The 19774-nt window shown below is 31.8% G+C and overlaps 1 protein-coding gene across 1 annotated transcript in view; it reads left to right on the forward strand.

The window, feature by feature from the left end:
- The window catches only part of LOC134693741 (uncharacterized), a 180100-nt gene that overhangs the window by 77026 nt on the left and 83300 nt on the right, over positions 1-19774 (forward strand). The window contains exons 84-108 of the mRNA XM_063554642.1: positions 14-266; positions 603-766; positions 1076-1255; positions 1609-1867; positions 2377-2540; positions 3032-3199; positions 4353-4608; positions 5376-5539; positions 6004-6180; positions 7788-8040; positions 8357-8520; positions 8946-9119; positions 9595-9847; positions 11311-11480; positions 13117-13293; positions 14158-14413; positions 15104-15264; positions 15733-15906; positions 16174-16383; positions 16824-16866; positions 17201-17364; positions 17961-18122; positions 18260-18518; positions 18804-18973; positions 19200-19373. Coding sequence (XP_063410712.1) covers positions 14-266; positions 603-766; positions 1076-1255; positions 1609-1867; positions 2377-2540; positions 3032-3199; positions 4353-4608; positions 5376-5539; positions 6004-6180; positions 7788-8040; positions 8357-8520; positions 8946-9119; positions 9595-9847; positions 11311-11480; positions 13117-13293; positions 14158-14413; positions 15104-15264; positions 15733-15906; positions 16174-16383; positions 16824-16866; positions 17201-17364; positions 17961-18122; positions 18260-18518; positions 18804-18973; positions 19200-19373 — 4749 coding nt within the window. The remainder of the gene's footprint in view (positions 1-13; positions 267-602; positions 767-1075; positions 1256-1608; positions 1868-2376; positions 2541-3031; positions 3200-4352; positions 4609-5375; positions 5540-6003; positions 6181-7787; positions 8041-8356; positions 8521-8945; positions 9120-9594; positions 9848-11310; positions 11481-13116; positions 13294-14157; positions 14414-15103; positions 15265-15732; positions 15907-16173; positions 16384-16823; positions 16867-17200; positions 17365-17960; positions 18123-18259; positions 18519-18803; positions 18974-19199; positions 19374-19774) is intronic.

Consider the following 19774-nt stretch of genomic DNA (forward strand, 5'->3'; position numbering starts at 1 on the left):
GATATATATGCAGGTTGTACATCAGCTGTAGATCTACCAACTCTAGGCAGTAACAGTGTTTGTCACTTGTATGACACCTGTACCGGTATATCATGTTGTCTACATTCTACAACTGTTGATAGAAACTTCAATGTCTTCCTCAAACTGGATCCCTGTACACAGAAACTTGACATTGGTATAGAAAAGTATCAGTTTGACTTTTCACTCTATACCTTCACATTTGAGACGACACAGTATTTCCATATAGACAGAGTTATTGAAATTGAGTGAGTACATTTGTTCTTTCGTTCATTTGTGACAAAGTGTAATATTTTTTTGCATGTACTATTTTTCTTATGAATATATTATGCATCAAAGTTTTCCAATTTACTTAGATTACTTAGGTACTGTAACTGATTGATTATTATATTAAGCTTGAATAGAAAAGTTATTATGGAGTCTGCACTCTTTCAATCGAAATGTATTATTTTGAACATTTTAAGACTACATTGCATATTTTTCATCTTTAATATAGATATGTTATTATAGTTTTACTCTATAAATATAAATATGAAACACTTGCAAAAAAAAATTTCATGTTTCATATATTAATTTCTTAATAGGTACAAAATAACAGATTTGGTTGGTGAAATGGTGTATCTTGTGGATATGAAGGTCAAGATTTGTTTCAATGACCCTTCACCATGTGACCTTCAAGATACAATAGTGGTTAATACCAAATTACCAAAGATGGTGTGTCCATGGTTTAGAGGATACCCAGATCCAAGTATGAAAAAAATATTATATTGCAATTTAATTCATCTGTTAAAGATTGATCATTTAGAGTTATTAAGCTTTAATCAGAATTAATCCTTTGAATTTATAAATAAAATTTATAAATAAAATTTATATAAATAAAATTTATATAAATAAAATTTATAAATTGAATATGAAAATAGCTTGAAAGTATTTTTAATAACTAAAATTTGATTTTTTTTTTTATTCAAGGACATATTCAAGGACATTGCAGAAAAAGTTTGATATTTGAAGGACATTGCAAAAGAAGTTTTAATATAAAAGTACCTTTATATTTCAGGTTGGTCCCTTAATCAGTGGTATTTGGACAATTCTTTGACACCAGGGTCTAACTTAGACTCCTCTGCGGTCTCATCCCTGATGGAGTCATCACAGATAGGAGAATATTTACTCAGTCCTATGGTATCTAGAGATGACCCCTTTGGTACATATGCAGCAGCCTATCTTGGTTGGAGTTCGGGTAGGTGTTTGTAGTAAATATTGTACTACTTAAAAATTAATAAACTGACTTAGTTAGTGCTGTTAAATACATTAATTGGGATATATGGGTAAAAGAAATATTATAAATGTTGGAAAACCTGGTGGGGTTTGGCTATGAAAAGATTATGGGACAACCTACTGCAATTTGAAAGATCACAGAAGTTTATTTGTCTGTAAAATGGGTCTTTTTACCCTAAGTGCATTGGTTTGGTGGATTAATAAAGTTATTCAAAAGAAGAAAAAATCAAAACAATTACAAGTGGGTGTATAATAAATCATTAGAATGATACCCAAGCCTATCTATCAATGACAACATACAACATTACATTTCAGAGTGTACTGAGGCCCCTGTAACTCTCCTTCAAATGGACCAGTCTGTAATATCCTGTAATCTAGAGAGCACCTGTCGTGGACTGAGTTGTGCATTAGATGTACCATTCATCAGTAAAACATTTGAATTCTACATGAGACTAGAGCAGTGTGACTACATGCTGAAAGTTGGAATTGAACGTCAGCAATATGAAAGAACACTTAAAGGATATCAATGGGGAGAATGGACTCATGTTGACCTAAATGGAATTTTGAAAATGAGGTGATTTAAAAATTCTTTAAAGTGTTAACTATTTTTTTAAGGGTTTGTTTTTTTACTGAGGCAAATTAAAATAATTACTTAAATTTTATAATTTGAGAAAAATTATAACCAATAAAAATCAGTGCTTTTTTTACCAATTCTGTATGTAGTAAATATTAACTTTGACGTACCAGATTGAGAAATGTCCATCAAACTCTTATTATTATGAAAGATTTAGGATGGGAGAATTATGTTCTTTGACATGGTATAAGTTTTCTTTGTGTTTTTCACATTGCATTTTGTATTATTAGCCGTTGTGGTTTTATACAAAACAAATTAATACAAACTGTCTACAGTATAGTATAACAAGCATTCCTCTATCACTTACATGCATATGTCTTTGGTGTAAAAAGTATGTATAATACACATCCAAATCTTTTGTTTTATTTTAATTTGTATCTATGAGGGTGACTTTTTAGAAGGAATACTTTCAGGCTTTGTTGCTTAGATAAATTGAATTATTTTTCCAGTTTTGTTCTCCATGACTTGTATGCTGAGCCTGCATTCTTGATTTCTATGAAGCTGAGTTTATGTTGGGAAGCTAACCAGCCATGTGGAACTGTTTACAATATTTTTGATAAAGTCAGGCTACCAAAGAAAGTGTGTGACTGGGACAAGAAGTTCCTACAAAACGGTAGGTATTCAAAAAAAAAATTTAGTCTCATAAATTCATACTATTAGCTGAAATAAATCAAATAAGACTGACAAAAAAGATATAGGCTGATTATTTGGTGTTTGTCTGTTCATCACTAATGTTTTTGATGAAAATTCCATAAAAAAAGTGATGGTCCTATTTCGCATAATTTACTTTTAAAAAAGTGGTTCCAAAAAGGATACTGTTAATTCAGAAATTATTGTGTGCATTTATTATTTAGATTTTTGAAAATTGCAAAGGTGCATACAGATATATGTATCAAATTCAGAATGTGTGTTCTTAATATTTTGACACTTACCAAATCCCATCATTAGCATTTATAAAAACCTCAGAATATTTCGGAATTTACTGCATTAAAGGATACAAGAGAAAAAGTTGAGCAGAATAACTTGAAACACAGGTATACCTTATTTTAACCTGGTGACAGTTTCTTTGATTGTCTATAAAATACAATTATGTTTTTGTTTCAGACTTTTCACTCACTCAGTATAAGACTGACAATAGTATTTCTACGCTGGACGATCATCATGTGTCAGATATTCTACGCTTGACTGGTATTTCACAGTACATGAAGAGGACCCCATGTAGTAGGACTGCAGCTCCTTACACAGGGGCTGATGCAAATAACTGGAAAAATGGTGAGTGAAAGCACTATTCAAAAAAAAATTATAAAAAAACTGGATGATATTTAAAGCAATTTTAAACAGAAATATTTGAATCCATTTTTTTAGATACAGACAAATACCCAGTAAGTAATGTAATAAAATAAACAAATGGTTTCAATTATTAGTTATAAACCTTGAAACGTTTACTTGGTGTGAGCCAAGGATCTGTGTTGAAGGCCTTACTCTGACCTATAATTGGTAACCTTTAAAACATTGTGACTTTGATGGAGAGTTGTCTCATTGGCACTCATTACACATCTTCTTATTCATGTTGTATTAAAATAAAAATAATATTTGTACTGATCTTGGATGATAATTTATTGTTATGATATTCTCCCTCTAAATTGACCTGATGATTTTTTATTGTTATGATATTCTCCCTCTAAATTGACCTGATGATTATTTATTGTTCTGATATTCTCCCTCTAAATTGACCTGATGATAATTTATTGTTCTGATATTCTCCCTCTAAATTGACCTGATGATTATTTATTGTTCTGATATTCTCCCTCTAAATTGACCTGATGATTATTTATTGTTATGATATTCTCCCTTTAAATTGACCTGATGATAATTTATTGTTCTGATATTCTCCCTCTAAATTGACCTGATGATAATTTATTGTTATGATATTCTCCCTCTAAATTGACCTGATGATAATTTATTGTTATGATATTCTCCCTCTAAATTGACCTGATGATAATTTATTGTTCTGATATTCTCCCTCTAAATTGACCTGATGATTATTTATTGTTCTGATATTCTCCCTCTAAATTGACCTGATGATTATTTATTGTTATGATATTCTCCCTCTAAATTGACCTGATGATTATTTATTGTTATGATATTCTCCCTCTAAATTGACCTGATGATTTTATTTATTGTTCTGATATTCTCCCTCTAAATTGACCTGATGATTATTTATTGTTCTGATATTCTCCCTCTAAATTGACCTGATGATTATTTATTGTTCTGATATTCTCCCTCTAAATTGACCTGATGATTATTTATTGTTATGATATTTTCCCTTTAAATTGACCTTTCAGCATACAGATGATTGACAATCACCTTCATAAAGCAGCAATCTCTAAACTGTACGACACATGCAAATATTTTTTATTTTTAGATTGTGTTGATCCTGTTGGTTCTTTATTAAATTTGGGTAGCGATACCACATGTCACCTTGACTCATCTTGTACAGCTGTGGATTGTTGTGTGGATTCTACAAGCCTCGGACTGACCTTTAACGGATATGTTCGACTGGATCCTTGTAACTACAAAATATATATAGGACTGGAGGGTATTGATTTAGACTATACACTCATCGACTTCAGTTTTGGTACAGTGCAACATTATGCCATGAACGAAGTTTTTAATCTAGAGTAAGTATAGCAAGTAAAAGTTTGTCACATATTTTGTTCTCAGATTCAGAGTTAAAATAATCAAAATATTGGATTTGGTTCCACAAATTTTGTACTACAAGTACTGATTTAGGTTTTATGACCAAGAGTCTGGGTGTTCATCCAATCCATATTGTATTTATTTGTAATTTTTGTGTTAGATGATCTAACAGCAGATAAAGCATATTAGGTCCGAGACCACAATTGTCGTCCCTTGTTATATATAGTCCCTAGTGTTAACAGTGGGTTACTTGCCAATAATTTTTATACCCCTTCCAAATTTATTTCTCCATGTTTAATGCCTCAAATTGTAAGTAGGGGGATGAAATTACACTGTAAAAAAATTTGGGTCCAGAATTTTACAGGAAAGTAGTGATTTGGTCCAGCTGAAAAAGGTAAAAAATTAGCACTTCGGAAGCTGTCAAAAGATTTCAAGACACCCTAAACACAAAATTGTCCATATTTTGAGTTAGAGACGATGAAGTTTTCTATAATTTTGATATAATTTGTCCCAAAAGTAGTACCACACACTTTAAAAGTTTCATTGAGAAAGCGCAGGTGGGATTTTTTTAATTTTCATTTATGTTCTCAAAGAAATGCACTACGAATTAATTGTGTTCTCGGACCATATGTTGTTTCTATGAATATATTATTTTGTCTAGAATCTGGAGGGGGCCGTGTGAAGTGTTTACCAATGATAGCAATTTCACCTTCAGTGCTCACTAGTGCTTTGATTTTTCTAATTTCAGTTTTGTGGTAGATGATTTAACAGCAGACAAAGTATATGTTGTTTCTATGAATATATCAGTCTGTCTAGAATCAGGAGGGGCATGTGAAGTGGTTACCAGTGTATTCCAGGATCACAGGTTACCAAAAGCAGAATGTGACTATGATTCACAGTTTGTCATTCCTGGTAAGTAAATCAGGCCTCACGGTCATAAAACTTTTGAGCATGCTTTTTGTGTTCAGAGTACTTAGCAAAGTTTTATGCCTTCAAGGCCCTGATTAATCCTTAAGGTGTGTTTGTATGTATGAGTTTCCAATGATTTTCTGCCTATGACGTGGCATCATCAAAAATCGAACCATAGAAAATCTTGAATTGAAAGTCATTTGGTTAACCATTTGAAAATCCTATCATGTGAACAGAATCCTGTCAGTTAACCTAAAGAAATAATGTCAGTACTAAATGATTAGTATTTATTTGCAAAAAGTATAATGTGTTACAAATGAATACACAGTTTGCCTTCCAAAAAAGTTTTATTCATAGAATTTTTCACACATTATTATAATCCTAAATTTACAGAAAATAATGTTTTCCTCTCAGATTTTTTTTTGCAAGGTATACAACAGGTGTTTAAAATATGGATTTGTTTTCAGGATTCAGCCTGAATGAATACTTAGATGATAAAAGTGTACCTACAAACAGTGTACCCCTGGATATCCATACTATTGCCCAACTGCTGCATGATACAGCTCTCGCACCTTACATGATGGACAATGCTTGTGATCAAACTGTCATACCATATTATCCCAATGATAAAGGATGGAACAGAGGTAAGAACTAGATATCATTGAGATGGGAGCCATCTCTGTGGGCCCTGCTGTCAATAACGTGGGGTAAATAAGTTGTATGGATAATCTGATATGAAGCATTATTTGAAGTTATTACATAGTCTCACGTGTGATTTTAATCTAAGATTTTAAGTTAAAACTGATAAATATTCTCAACTTACTTTCATAGTATAATAGTGATATGACTGCATGATGTGAACTCATTGTTGACTACTCTAAGGTGACTTCTGGATATATGGATTGATGTTTGAACAATATTTTCAAAGGTGCTGCCCAATTGATATTTGTCACATATTTTTAGAATTATGCCTTCAATATATTATGACCCACCAAGTATAGAGTATGAAATATTAACGGACCTAGGATGCATACATTATGACACATTCTCTGGTGTTGGTTAATATATATGTTAAGTTGAAAATGTTTGTCAGGTATAAAGTATGAAATAATAACAGCTGTCCTCTCAAAATATAGTGTGGATCAAATTTGTTAGCGATGGACAGACCAACAGACAGACAGACCTTTGACCTAGGAAGTTGTACATACATCATGACACGCCCTCTGGTGGTGATTAAAATGGATGTCAAGTATAACCTTTGAAATCATAACGGTTCTCAAGATATAGAGCGGACACAATCTTCACAACAGAACACGGGGTTGTCAACTGAAACCAAAGTTTTTTTGACGTTGACCTTTGACCTAGGAAGTTGTACATACATCATGACACGCCCTCTGGTGGTGGTTAAAATGGATGACAAGTATAAACTTTGAAATCATAACGATTATCTAGATATGGAGCGAACACAATCTTCACCACAGGACACGGGGTTGTCAACTGAAATCAAAGTTTTTGACCTTAACCTTTGACCTAGGAAGTTGTACATACATCATGACACACCCTTGGTCGTTGGTTAATAATCATGTTAAGTATTAAGTATAAAATCATAACGGTTATCTAGATATGGAGTGGACACGATCTTCACCAAAGAACACAGGGTTGTCAACTGAAACCAAAGTTTTTGACCTCGACCTTTGACCTAGGAAGTTGTACATACATCATGACACACTCTCTGGTGTTGGTTAAAATGGATGTCAAGTATAAACTTTGAAATCATAATGGTTCTCAAGATATAGAGCGGACACGATCTTCACCACAGGATATAGGGTTGTCAACTGAAACCAAAGTTTTTTTTACCTTGACCTTTGACCTAGGAAGTTGTACATACATCATGACACGCCCTCTGGTGGTGGTTAATATACATGTAAAGTATAAAGTATGAAATCATTATGGTTCTCTAGATATGGAGCGGACACGAAAGTGTTACGGACGGACGGACAGACAGACTGATCACTATAGGGCGACCCGCCTTTTAGGCGGGGCCCTAATAAAGTCTGTAGTCATCACATGATTGTCATGTGATCAAACTGTCAAACCATACTATCCCAATGATAAAGAATGGAACAGAGGTAATATTACTCTCTGTGTTAATTACATGATTGTCATGTGACTGATTATACATTAAACTAATAGAACTTAATACTTAAGTCAGTTTTAAATTTAAATACATTCAACTTTTTTTTACCTTCAGCTTGTGAAGAATATGTGGAATTACCAGTGTTGCAATCTGGTACCATCTGTCATCTGTTCAGCTCTTGTACTGGTGTAACCTGTTGTAGCAGCTTCCCAAGGATTGATAGGAATGTAAACACACAGTTAAAACTGGATCCCTGTAACCGTAAAATGATCATAGGCATTGAGAAGCTTGAAATTCCCATCAGCTTGTTTGGATATACATATGGTGAAGTCAAAAAAGTAAAATTGCATGGAGTTATTGGTCTTGAGTAAGTACTAGTAGTTAAAGAATTATTGTGAATGGACTACTAAATCCATGCCAGTTAATGATTATACATGTATCATTTACAATCCGTCACTTTAAAAAAGTCAACTTACTAATATCCTAGTATTTAGTATGAAACACTCCTACTTGAAGAGAAGACAGCCTGTTGAAGTTAAAGAAAATTGAAAGGTCTTATCTCTTACCCTCACAGAGAAAATGAATTTTGAAAGTTAAACTTTAATCTTGGCTAAAACAAATGTGTTTTTTTTGGTGATCAACACAAAATTAGGGCAACTTGTTTCAAAAATATATATTTTCAGGTTCAGAATTACCAATCTTGAAGCAGAAAGGAAATTTATGGTAGATTTAGAAATGAGTATTTGTATGGAAACAAATGGAACATGTGAAATAACTATCCCTGTCTTGATAAGTACAACCCTACCAAAGGCACCATGCGATTGGAAGAATGATTATGTTCAAACAGGTATTTAGAAATCAGGATGATTAAGCATATATAGAAAGTAAAAATACAAACAGTCCAATTTTAGCTCAAAGTCAAAGGTCAACTCATTTTAAGCTCAAAGGTATGAAAAGCAAACCATGTCAAAAGCATGAAAAACAAAAGCACTTAGGTAAAATAACCAATAACTTAGTAATCTGCAACTCAATTAATTTGTTTGAAAGTTCCAAATATTTCTTTATGTTAATTGTACCAAAGTGGGGTTAAACAAATTCTTTTAACAACTTTTAATACCTATTTATCGGTATTACAGTGGGAAAAAAGGGGGAAAACAGTTGATAAAACAGCACAATTATATAGAATTTGTTTTTGCTTTTAATGAGTGTTTGATGATTGAATTTCTTGTACCGTAACTGAATTGTGAAAGAATAAAATTTCTTTTGTTTCAGATTTTTCATTCCTTGGGTTCCTGAATGAGAAAAGTTTAGGTGTGAATGATAATCTGGATACTAATCAACTCTCTGCCTTGATAGAGAGATTAGCCATTGGAGATTTCCTGTTGGACACACAATGTAGTAGTGCTGTGTCTCCTTACAGTGGACATTCAAATGGTTGGACTAATTGTAAGTTGTTGTGTGAATATTTTTTTGTATTGGTTAAAAACTTAACCTGACCAATGTGAAGTACAAATTCGGTATATCAAATAAAAGAAGTTATTTTTTTTTATTACTGAAACCAATGTGCAATTTGATTTTGCAGATAATAAAAAAAAATTGAGATTTCTTTAATCATTAGATAATCATTAGCAATGCAATTTATAGGGTACTTGGAGGATGAAGCTCAAAATGATGTGTTTATTTATAACCACTTGTTAAGAAAATTGCATAACTTGTGGATGGTGCCTGAATCTTTTTGTGAAAAACAGTGTTTAAAAAGAAAACATACTCAAGCTCAAATGAGCTGTTATCAGTACTTATAACTCCTCCTTTTGGTTTATTAACAACTGTTTTCATGATAAAAAAATCTAGGAGAATCAGTTCTATTAATTTCATAATCGTGAACATTTCAGAGGGTAATTTTGTCTTTTTATATTTGCAGCATGTGGACAGACTATGGCAACTCTTCCCACTATATCAGGCGCTGTATGCAATGTTGGCAGTGATTGTACCACTGTCTACTGTTGTTTGTCAGACACCAGAATCGGCAAAAGTTTTGAGACATTTGTGAAGTTTGACCCATGTCTGTTCAAACTAAGCGTTGGAATAGACAAACTAACATTCAATACACTGTTATTTGATTATGAATGGGGTCAGCTGACTGAAGTTTGGTTGTTTGGATATGTTAGAATGGAGTAAGTATATATTTTATAATGAAATGTTGAACATTTAAACTGATTTCATTATAACCTACCTGTTAGTGTTAATATTACTATCGATTTATTATTATTTGGCGATGATGCTTTACGTACTGAAGAAAATGATATTATTTGTTTATCTGTTCAAAGATATATCAAGAATACCAAACGTTTTTCTCTGCATTAACAACCTTAATTCTGTTAACACATGTGATTAAAGATATTTCTATATACATGTAATGACAATAATCGAATGATCTTGATGACTATTTACTGTTAAGTTTTGTTATCAATAACGATTCAATGGATTTTAACGAAAGAATATAAGAATAAGTTTCAAATCTATACTTACCATTGTGCAGCTGACATCCTTTTCGAAACTTGGATAATATATTAAGATCCCACACTTTATTATGAGAAAACACACACACTTATTTAAGTTATGTCCACAAGAACAAAATTTGCGCATAGGTAATTCCACTAACTATGCGGTGTGTTTGTGTCGTATTTATACTGTAAAAGGATGCACTCGATTAAAATCCATTGATTCGCTTCAAATAGTTTCCTTTTGTTTTCATGTCTTTATTCTTAAATTATTTGTTAGTTAGAAATATTTCATATGTTCATTAATTAATGTGTATATTTTGTATTTGTTTTGGAGAAGACGTTTCTAAGTTGTAAAACTTGTGTCTGATACTTTTGTCATTTTGAACAATAAAATATGTTTAAACTACCTACCTGTTAACTTATCTGTTAGTTCCACCTCTTTTAGGTGCACCTCTCTCAGGTGTTTGTGATTAACACTATACTTAACCACATCTGAACTTTGTCACTATATAAGGAAAACTTGTTTTTAAGCAATAAAATAATAAACTGTTGTGTATCATTCAATAGTTTAACATTTGAAACCTGTCCTATTCAGTCAAAATCATGCTTGTATAGGGATGTTTTAGAGAGAGAGAAAGCACAATTGGATAAAACTTGCTCTTGAACACATTGAGATTCATATGTTTTATGGATTTTAAGTTTGTAGAAGAAAATGTTGAATTTATGTACTTCAGTTTAATTTTACCTTTTTTTCATTTAATGGATTCTTTAAAATTAGTTATATAGGCAATACAATGGAGAAATATCCTATGCTGTTCATAAAATTGAGCAAAACCCTATGCATGAAAGATAATGAATTATGATATCATTTTGTAATCATCAGAGGCAGATTTAGAGAGGGTTAGGGGAACTTGGCCACCTTTTTTCTAGGAAAAATTTGGTTGATTATATAGGGAATAACTGAAGCATGACTGGAATGGACCCACTCTTAGGCAGTCAGTGTGCCCCACTTATGAAAATCTCTGGATCCCCCATAATTGCTCATCTCTTCTGAATATATATAAATTTAAAATAAATTTAGTATTGAAAATAGAGCAAACACACCTCATTAATTGAAATTTGTTTTTAACCAGGTTTACTGTGAGGGACTTGGAGATGGAGGGAGATTATTTGATTGACATGAAACTTCAGATTTGTCGTGAGTCAGATACAGACACAACACCATGTGGAGTTGATATCATTATCTTTGACAAATACAGACTTCCTAAATTGTCATGTGACTGGAATTCAGGACTAGATTCAGGTAAAAAAAAAAGTAACTTCACAAAATCTTTGATATAGAAGGGAAGTTTTGGTAGACCCTTTTCAGCCTAAAAAAGCTTTAAATGAATTGATATTAAATTAAAAGTTTGAGTTAAGTATAAAATGTAATATTTTTGAGATATCATAAAATTGAGAATGGAAATGGGGAATGTATCAAAGAGACATTTTTACAACCCGGCCAAAGAAAAACAACAGCAGAAGGTCACCAACAGGTCTTCAATGTAACGAGAAATTCCCGCACCCGAAGGCGTCCTTCAGCTGGCCCCCTAAACAAATATATACTAGTTCAGTGATAATGAACCCCATATGAATATTTACAAAAATGGCCTTTGGTGACAATTTATAAAAGAGTGATAGGGACATGTAATTTTTTATTTGTAAATACAATCCAGTAAAATGTTTTCTCTAATTCTATGGAAATTTATCCCTTTTCGAACCCATTGTATAAAAAAATTTAATCAACGTGTGGTTGCTGGTGATCTCAGAAGATCATTGGATGATTTTAAGGGTCATGACCTTTTTGGCTGACTGGATGAACCAAAATATGATAACAGGTGTTAATGAAATTGACAACTTCGTGCAATGTGAAAGGCACTCGAAGGGGATTTTCGGTAAACAAAAAAAGAAAATGTCTTTTTAATCATTAGAGAAACAGATTCTTACATAGTTACTCGTGGATTATCGGATTTATCCAATCTCGATAGTTAAATTATAAATTTTAAAGTACTCGCCGAGGCGGCTCGAACTTTAAAATTGATAATTTAACTATCTCGATTGGATAAATCCGATAATCCACTGGTATCAATGTAAGAATCTATATGTCTACACATGCATCATATAATGCAAAATTATATTTGAAATGGGATATTAGCAGAAAAGTGTTAGAAAAAAAAATATTGAGAGGAATTGAAAACAATGGAAGAAAACAGTTAAGGGCATACGATACAGTTACAGGGAAGGTAATGGTGTTGCTAACGTAATTTGTTATTTTCGCGACGTCAAACTGTGAGATATCGGGAAAAGATGTATTTTTCGACTGATTTTTATCATTCAAACTGATTCAATTTGAAAACGAGTTCATGGACCCCTATTTTTCAAAACTGCATTTTGTTTCATTTTGCAGGGAGATTATGTGACCCAAATTTCATAAAACTGTAAATAGAGGATTTTTTTTTATTTTGATAAACATGCAGTAAAAAATGACGTTTTTTCCTCAATTCATGAACATTTGATAAATATGAGTTATTTCTGAATAAAAAATTGCATATTTTTTAGGATATTTATAAAATACAGAAATTACCGATTATTTAACAAAAAACAATTTGTTTCTATCTTTTATAACAAAAAAGTTATGTCTTTCTTTCGAAAAAGAAATTACGACAACAAATCTGAATTTTGAGCAAATATACAAAATTTCAACCTCATTTTACTCAAAAAGTAGCACATGAAGGTATATTTTTCATTACATATTTGATTTAATCAGGTAAAAAGTAGCCTATATGCAAATTTTCATGAACTTGTAAATACAGGATCAAAACTGTATCGTATGCCCTTAAAAGATGTGAAAGAAAAAGCCCTGCTAGGACCAAATGTATCATTTTCATTGTCTTTTGTAGGCTTCCAAGGGTTGGCAACATGGCTGACAGACAACAGTGTTACTAAGCTTGAACCTCTGAGTGGACCAGAGACCTCTAAGTTAATGTCAGACTCTGGCATTGCAGCATATTTATATGAGCCACCATGTGACCAAGAGGGCAGTACCTACTCTGGAAATGTTGGAGGTGTCAAAAATGGTAAGGTCTTTGGATTAATTGTCTGTGGTATATTTTAGATTATTATACTTCACGTTAAAATGCAATATTTTGATTGGCTAAGACGAGGCTTTCAATTTACTCTATCACATGGCTGAGCGGGTGACATTTTTTTTTAATGTTACCCTCTCGTCTAGACAAATCAGAAATCGATAATTCAAAGAACAATGAATTGAATTTACATCAAGAAATTAAATATAATAATTAAGTTCTACGTTTTGGCTCAGATTTTATTATCGACTGTTAAATAAACAAAATAAAACATCTTTCTTCACTTTTGTTGTTTTTTTCTAATGCCCGTAACGTTGTTATGAACGTGACGTCATATAAGATACTTTTAAAATAAAAGTAATCTGTAAAAGCAAATAATGATAGGACATTCAGTATAATAAATTAAATAACTCATAGCTGAGAGGGTTGGCGGTTGACAATGTTTTCTTGGGGTACCAATCTGCTCTATCACCCTCTCAGCTATGTGTTATTTATATATTGTGAAATGCATCCATTTATGATAGTTGTATATACTGTTTTGATATCCTTTTATATATAGCAAGCCATTTGGCTTGGCAATGCAGTAAAAAGTTACTTTTCACACTTCTATGTAATCCTTGTTAAGTTTAATATATCTTCTACATAGTTTGATATTCATTATTTCCCCACATTTTATAGAAAAAAAATTGATTGGTATCTCCCCCATTTAGAAAATACAAATTTTCTTCAAGATAGGAATACATACTTATCTTTCTTCATTGATATTGTGCATTATACATTACATAAGTAAAAGTCCCCATTTCCATTCTCAATATTTCTTTTTGCATTTAAAAAAAACCTATTACCTATTTTCAGATTGTGGAATGCCCGTTTCTGTCCCCATTTTACCATCAGGAGTTGTCTGTACTGTTTCTGCTGACACATGTACTGGTTTGGATTGCTGTATCACCATTCCACTAACAAACAAGACAATGAACTTCCGTATCAACATAAACCATTGTTACCAGGACATTACTGTTGGATTGGAATCAATGTACAGAGAATACAAATTACTGGATTACTCTTTTGGAACTATTGAACGTTTCAACCTCAAAGGAGTTGGAAAAATGGAGTAAGTTTTTCTGAAAATTTTTTGCTAGGATTTTTGTAGCTCTGAAGATTGATTTCCCTTTAAATTTTTTCCCCACAATCCTTAATGCATAAAACAGATGTCTAATAGGATACAAGATACAAAATGATGGTTTACCCGTCAAGAAAATTACATCACTTGCGCAAGGTGCAGGAATCTAATGTCTGTTCTAAAAATATACATGATGTCGTTATTAAAGACATCTTTAAAATTGGAGTTATCTTTCTTTGTTCATAAATGTAGTTTAATCAACAACAACCAATGCTTTATATCTAAATCTTCCAAGGTTTATCACTTCTTTTGAAATAGAGAATAGTTAATGCAATGCAATGATAGTTTTTTTCTTCAACTGATAAGTTAAAGCAATCCTTACCCTTTTGGTGCTTACAAGCACTTTGATAAGTTAAAGCAATCCTTACCCTTTCGGTGCTTACAAGCACTTTGATAAGTTAAAGCAATCTTTATCCTTTTGGTGCTTACAAGCACTTTGATAGGTTAAAGCAATCTTTACCCTTTTGGTGCTTACAAGCACTTTGATCAGTTAAATCAATCCTTACCCTTTTGGTGCTTACAAGCACTTTGATAAGTTAAAGCAATCTTTACCCTTTTGATGCTTACAAGCTTTTGATCAGTTCTTAAATATAGAACAACTATTTTGTATTTAATTTTTAGATACAAAATAGAGGACTTCATTGGCGAGGGAGCTTACTTGTTGGATATAAGCTTTTCCTTCTGTTTGGAGACAGGAAGTTGTGAATTTACAGAGACTATCATCCAGGGTGTCAAGTTCCCTAAAAAGAAATGTACATGGGATGATACATATAGGGTGAAAGGTAAAAAATAATTATAGTAGTGTACGATTATCAGACTGTTTTTCTATGGGGGTATGACAGTGGCCAAGTGGTCTGAGTAGTTTATCTGCTATAAATAATGTTTTTTTTAAGAATAGAAAAAAATTACTTTAAAAGTCCTAAAATCGTGTAAGTCCTCATATTTTTCAATTTAAGAAATGTTTACTGTAGAAAACTATTACCGATAATATATTTTCAAGTTCTTATTTGTCCTTTGAAAATAATTTAAAAAAAAAATGTATTAAGTGAAATATGATTATGTCTCTATTATCTTTAAACATAATTATGGATTAGTTTATTCTAAATGCAACAAAGTTTTTCACTCTAATAAGGTCTATTTATTTATCCTCTTGGGTAAGCGTGAAATATTTGGCTTATTTGACATTTAGCATACAGCAATCAATAAAAACATTCATTTATCTAATGTGTACATGTGATATTTGATTTCAGACTTTTCACTGGATCAGTGGAGTAGGGAGAGATCTATTGATACAACTCAAGTGTACCCAGCTTATTACATCTCAGAACTTCTACAGAACTTAGACCTAACCAGATACTTCCAGTCATCACAATGTAGCCGATCTGTGTCACCGTATGATACACCAACCAATGGCTGGAAAAAAGGTAAGGTGATTTTACAAGATCAGTCTAAAAGTACAGAACCTTATTCTTGGGGTTTATCAAAATACTTTTTTTTTTAAATAAAGATTTGTAGAAGTGTTCATTTTGTAATGAACTAAAAAACAATGCCCTGAATATGTCTGAAATACTTGTTTTTGAAAATATAGTATAATTTTTCAGAAAGTCTACTTAAATTGAAAATTCTAGCTAAAGATATGTATTTCTAGACTGGTGGTTCAAATGAATATAAAACTCATTATCTAATTTCAGAATGCTCTGACACAGATGTGGTAGATATTTCTACTAACCCAATGACATGTCGACTTCAGTCAGACTGTGCTGCTGTCAGCTGTTGTTTAGATGAAGATTTCATTAGCAAAACTTTTGAAGTGTTCTTTGAGATAGATGACTGTGAAAAAAAGATATACATCGGAATAGAAAAACTGAAGTTCTATATTCCTCTACACGACTTTGAATTTGGTAAGAATCATGAAAATAAAAAGTTGATTTTTTGCATTATTCATTATGATTTTTCATCCATTTTTATACCATTCACTTTTTTAAGACGTTTAATGATTTAATTTGGAAAATACATTTCTACTTTCAGATTGTGATATATTATTACCAAGCTTTCAGATATAATCACATCCAAGCAAGAAATTCCATACTGTTAATTCAGAAATTTTTGTGAGGTTTTTATTATTAAGAAAAATGCAACAGAGTTGTAAACGCAATAATTTAAACTCCCATTTTGAAGTATTTTATATGATTTAAATAGGATTTATCTCAAAATTGTAAAAATTAAAATCGCATTTAAATCTAAACTGACAAAATCACAATAATAAATGCATGCAATAATTTCTGAATTTACAGTATTCTCCCATGTATGAGGATTTTAATTCATTCAATCTTATTTTCAGATAAATGGCATGAATTCAGTTTAGTAAAGACAACACGCATAAGGTGAGAAAAGGTTTTATAATTAAATATTGTAAGGTTGTTGTCTTAATAATATCAGAAACTGCTCTTTCATGGATTTTTTTTATTGAAGAATAAGAAAAAGACCAATAAAAAGATAGTAGAAATAAATAAATTGTATAAAAAAGGATTTGTTTGATTTCAATTCTTGGATAAACAGTAAGTTTAATATGTAAGACAAAACAATGAATAATAAACGAACAAAACACTTTTCAATTTTCTTGGACCATAAATGGGGTGAGTACTATGTGCACTAAACACCCCAAAAGACAGTAAATACAGCATTAGAATTATAACATTGTGTTAAATATTCATTCAGGTACAATATATATGACCTTTGGAGTGAAGGAGTATATCTGGTATCCTTAGAGATATCTTCCTGTTGGGAGATGTATAGTAGTTGTGCCTGGACCCAGTCAGTACTGGATTATGCCAGATTTAAAAAGCAGACTTGTGCTTCACAGATGGCATACCAGAATGCAGGTATTTATGTCTAAAAAAATGATTTAAATACTGGGAAGCATGTTTCAGTATTTTGTATTTTTTCATTACTGCCAATTTTGAAGTAATAAAAAGAATTGCCCTGTCTACTTAACGCTGTCCATCTGTTTCTCAGTGTCAATTCGTTACTTTTCATGTGCTGTGTAAAAGCAACTTCTCCATAACAGCTAGACAAAAACAAATTAAAGTTTTACACAGTTGTAGAACACTTTGTCTGGATGTACACTATGGTATATTATTCCAGGTAAACACAATAAAGGGGAGATAATCAAATTATTACAATAGTGGTAATAGTCTCTTGTAAGCCATATTATACCTCACCAACAGTCAGACAGATATTGTAAAACATTACCTGAGGATTTGCATCAAGAAATATTATACCTAATCTTAGTAACATCTTTTGTTGGTAGATAATTTCAGGTTATTTGATAGATTTCCCACTATCAAACTATAAAGTTCACTTCTTACAATAAAAGTTTCTTAAGGGATCCAGACCTGATGGCTAGTCCTTTTATAGGCATTACAGAACATGTAAAGTGAGACAAGATGCAGGTATTGATTATATCACTTAATTTCAGGCTTCTCTTTGACAACATGGGCTACTGGTAATAGTATTGACAAAGATGCTATGAATGAAACAGACTTCACAAGACTCTATGATGAACTGGACGTTGCTTGGTATCTGAAGAACACATGTGACTATGAAATGTCACCGTTTATAGCTAATGGATGGAATAATAGTAAGTGAGAGTACCTCATTCCATTGTCTTTTTATAAGAAAATTTGTTTAAAGAAAATTTGGTAAAAAAATAAATTATATATAAATTTAAAGGAGTATTCTATCATTAAAATATTATTAATAACTATTTTTTTTCAGCTTGTAGTTTAACCATAAACAACTTGCCCATGTTATCTAGTGGTACCTCATGTTATATATCTGACAAATGTACAGATGTAAGATGCTGTGTTTCTGTACCATTTTTGGGAAACCATACATTTGATTTCTCACTTAATTTGGATGGCTGTACACAGTACATGGAGATTAGTTTGGAGAATTACAAGGAACAATTCATGTTGAGAGACTATACCTTTGGAAAGGTGGAATACTTGTGGATTAAAGGAGTGTTCAGACTCAAGTAGGTGGTTTTTGGTCAATTGATCTCAAAATATGTTAACAAGCATAAATCCATACCTTTGAGTGAGATCTTGCCATAACTTAATAGTCTCTTCATTTTTTTGATTTTTTTTTAATTTTTTTTTATTTTTTTGGGGCAATTTTTTCCTTAATTCATTTTGATAGAAATTGGCAAAAAACATCAAGATTACAGTTTTTAGACTGTTGCCATACTTATAATTTAAATGTATTGTTAATATTTTCTCATCTTGAACATGAAAAAATTGCTATATTTTTCTCTCTCCAGGTACACAATAGATGATTTACCAGACCAGAATCTGTACAGAGTATCTGTTATGTTTGAGGTGTGTACCACAAATGGTGCACCATGTGAGTACAGCCTTACAGTAATGGACAGTGTTGAATTACCAAGATCATCATGTCTTCCAAAGTGGGGTTATGGATATTCTGAAGTTGGTAAGTTTTCTTACATTGTTAACTGTAATTGTCAAGGTCTTATATAGGATATTATGGAATAGCACAAAGGGTACTAGTAGAAAAAAAAATCACAAACATCCTGAGCTCAGAGGAAAATTCAAAACGTAAAGTTCTTAATCAAATGGCAAAATCAAAAGCTCAAACACATCAAATGAACAACTGTCTTAAGCTTAAAGAACAGTAATTTTATTATAAATAATTTCAGGTTTTACAAAGGAACAATGGAAGACATCCAGAGGCCTTGCTGATGATGCCACACTGAACTCCTGGCAGATTGCCAAGTTATTAGAAGAAACTGAAATAGGACTTTACCAGAACAAACCACGCTGTAATCATACCATTGGTGACTACCAAGGATCTGTAGATGGCTGGGTTAACAGTAAGTTAACATTCTTGTTGTTTTTATAAACAAATATTAATCATCCTAAACTCATGAAATATGTAAAAATTCTGCCAGAAAGAATTAAATCAAAGTATGAAGATGATCTTATAATTCAGACTGTATATAACATATAACCTGATCTTTTCAGCCTCAACTGTGCAATTGTAGATCAAAATTACTGTGGATTTATTATTGCCCCACTGTTTGTTTACATGTTAAAGTTTGTGATCAGGTGTGTTTAAACTGAACCTCTAATGGTAAGTCAATGATGCTTGGTATGCAGTCATATAAGCACTTGCACACTTCATTTCCCTCCATGGAGATTGTACAAACATGCCCTCATGGTCATAGTTCATTGATTTGAAACTTTTGCATGGTGTTCATGTTGAAGTTTGTGG

This window comes from Mytilus trossulus, chromosome 12 (assembly GCF_036588685.1).
Source record: "Mytilus trossulus isolate FHL-02 chromosome 12, PNRI_Mtr1.1.1.hap1, whole genome shotgun sequence".
Lineage (NCBI taxonomy): Eukaryota > Metazoa > Mollusca > Bivalvia > Mytilida > Mytilidae > Mytilus > Mytilus trossulus.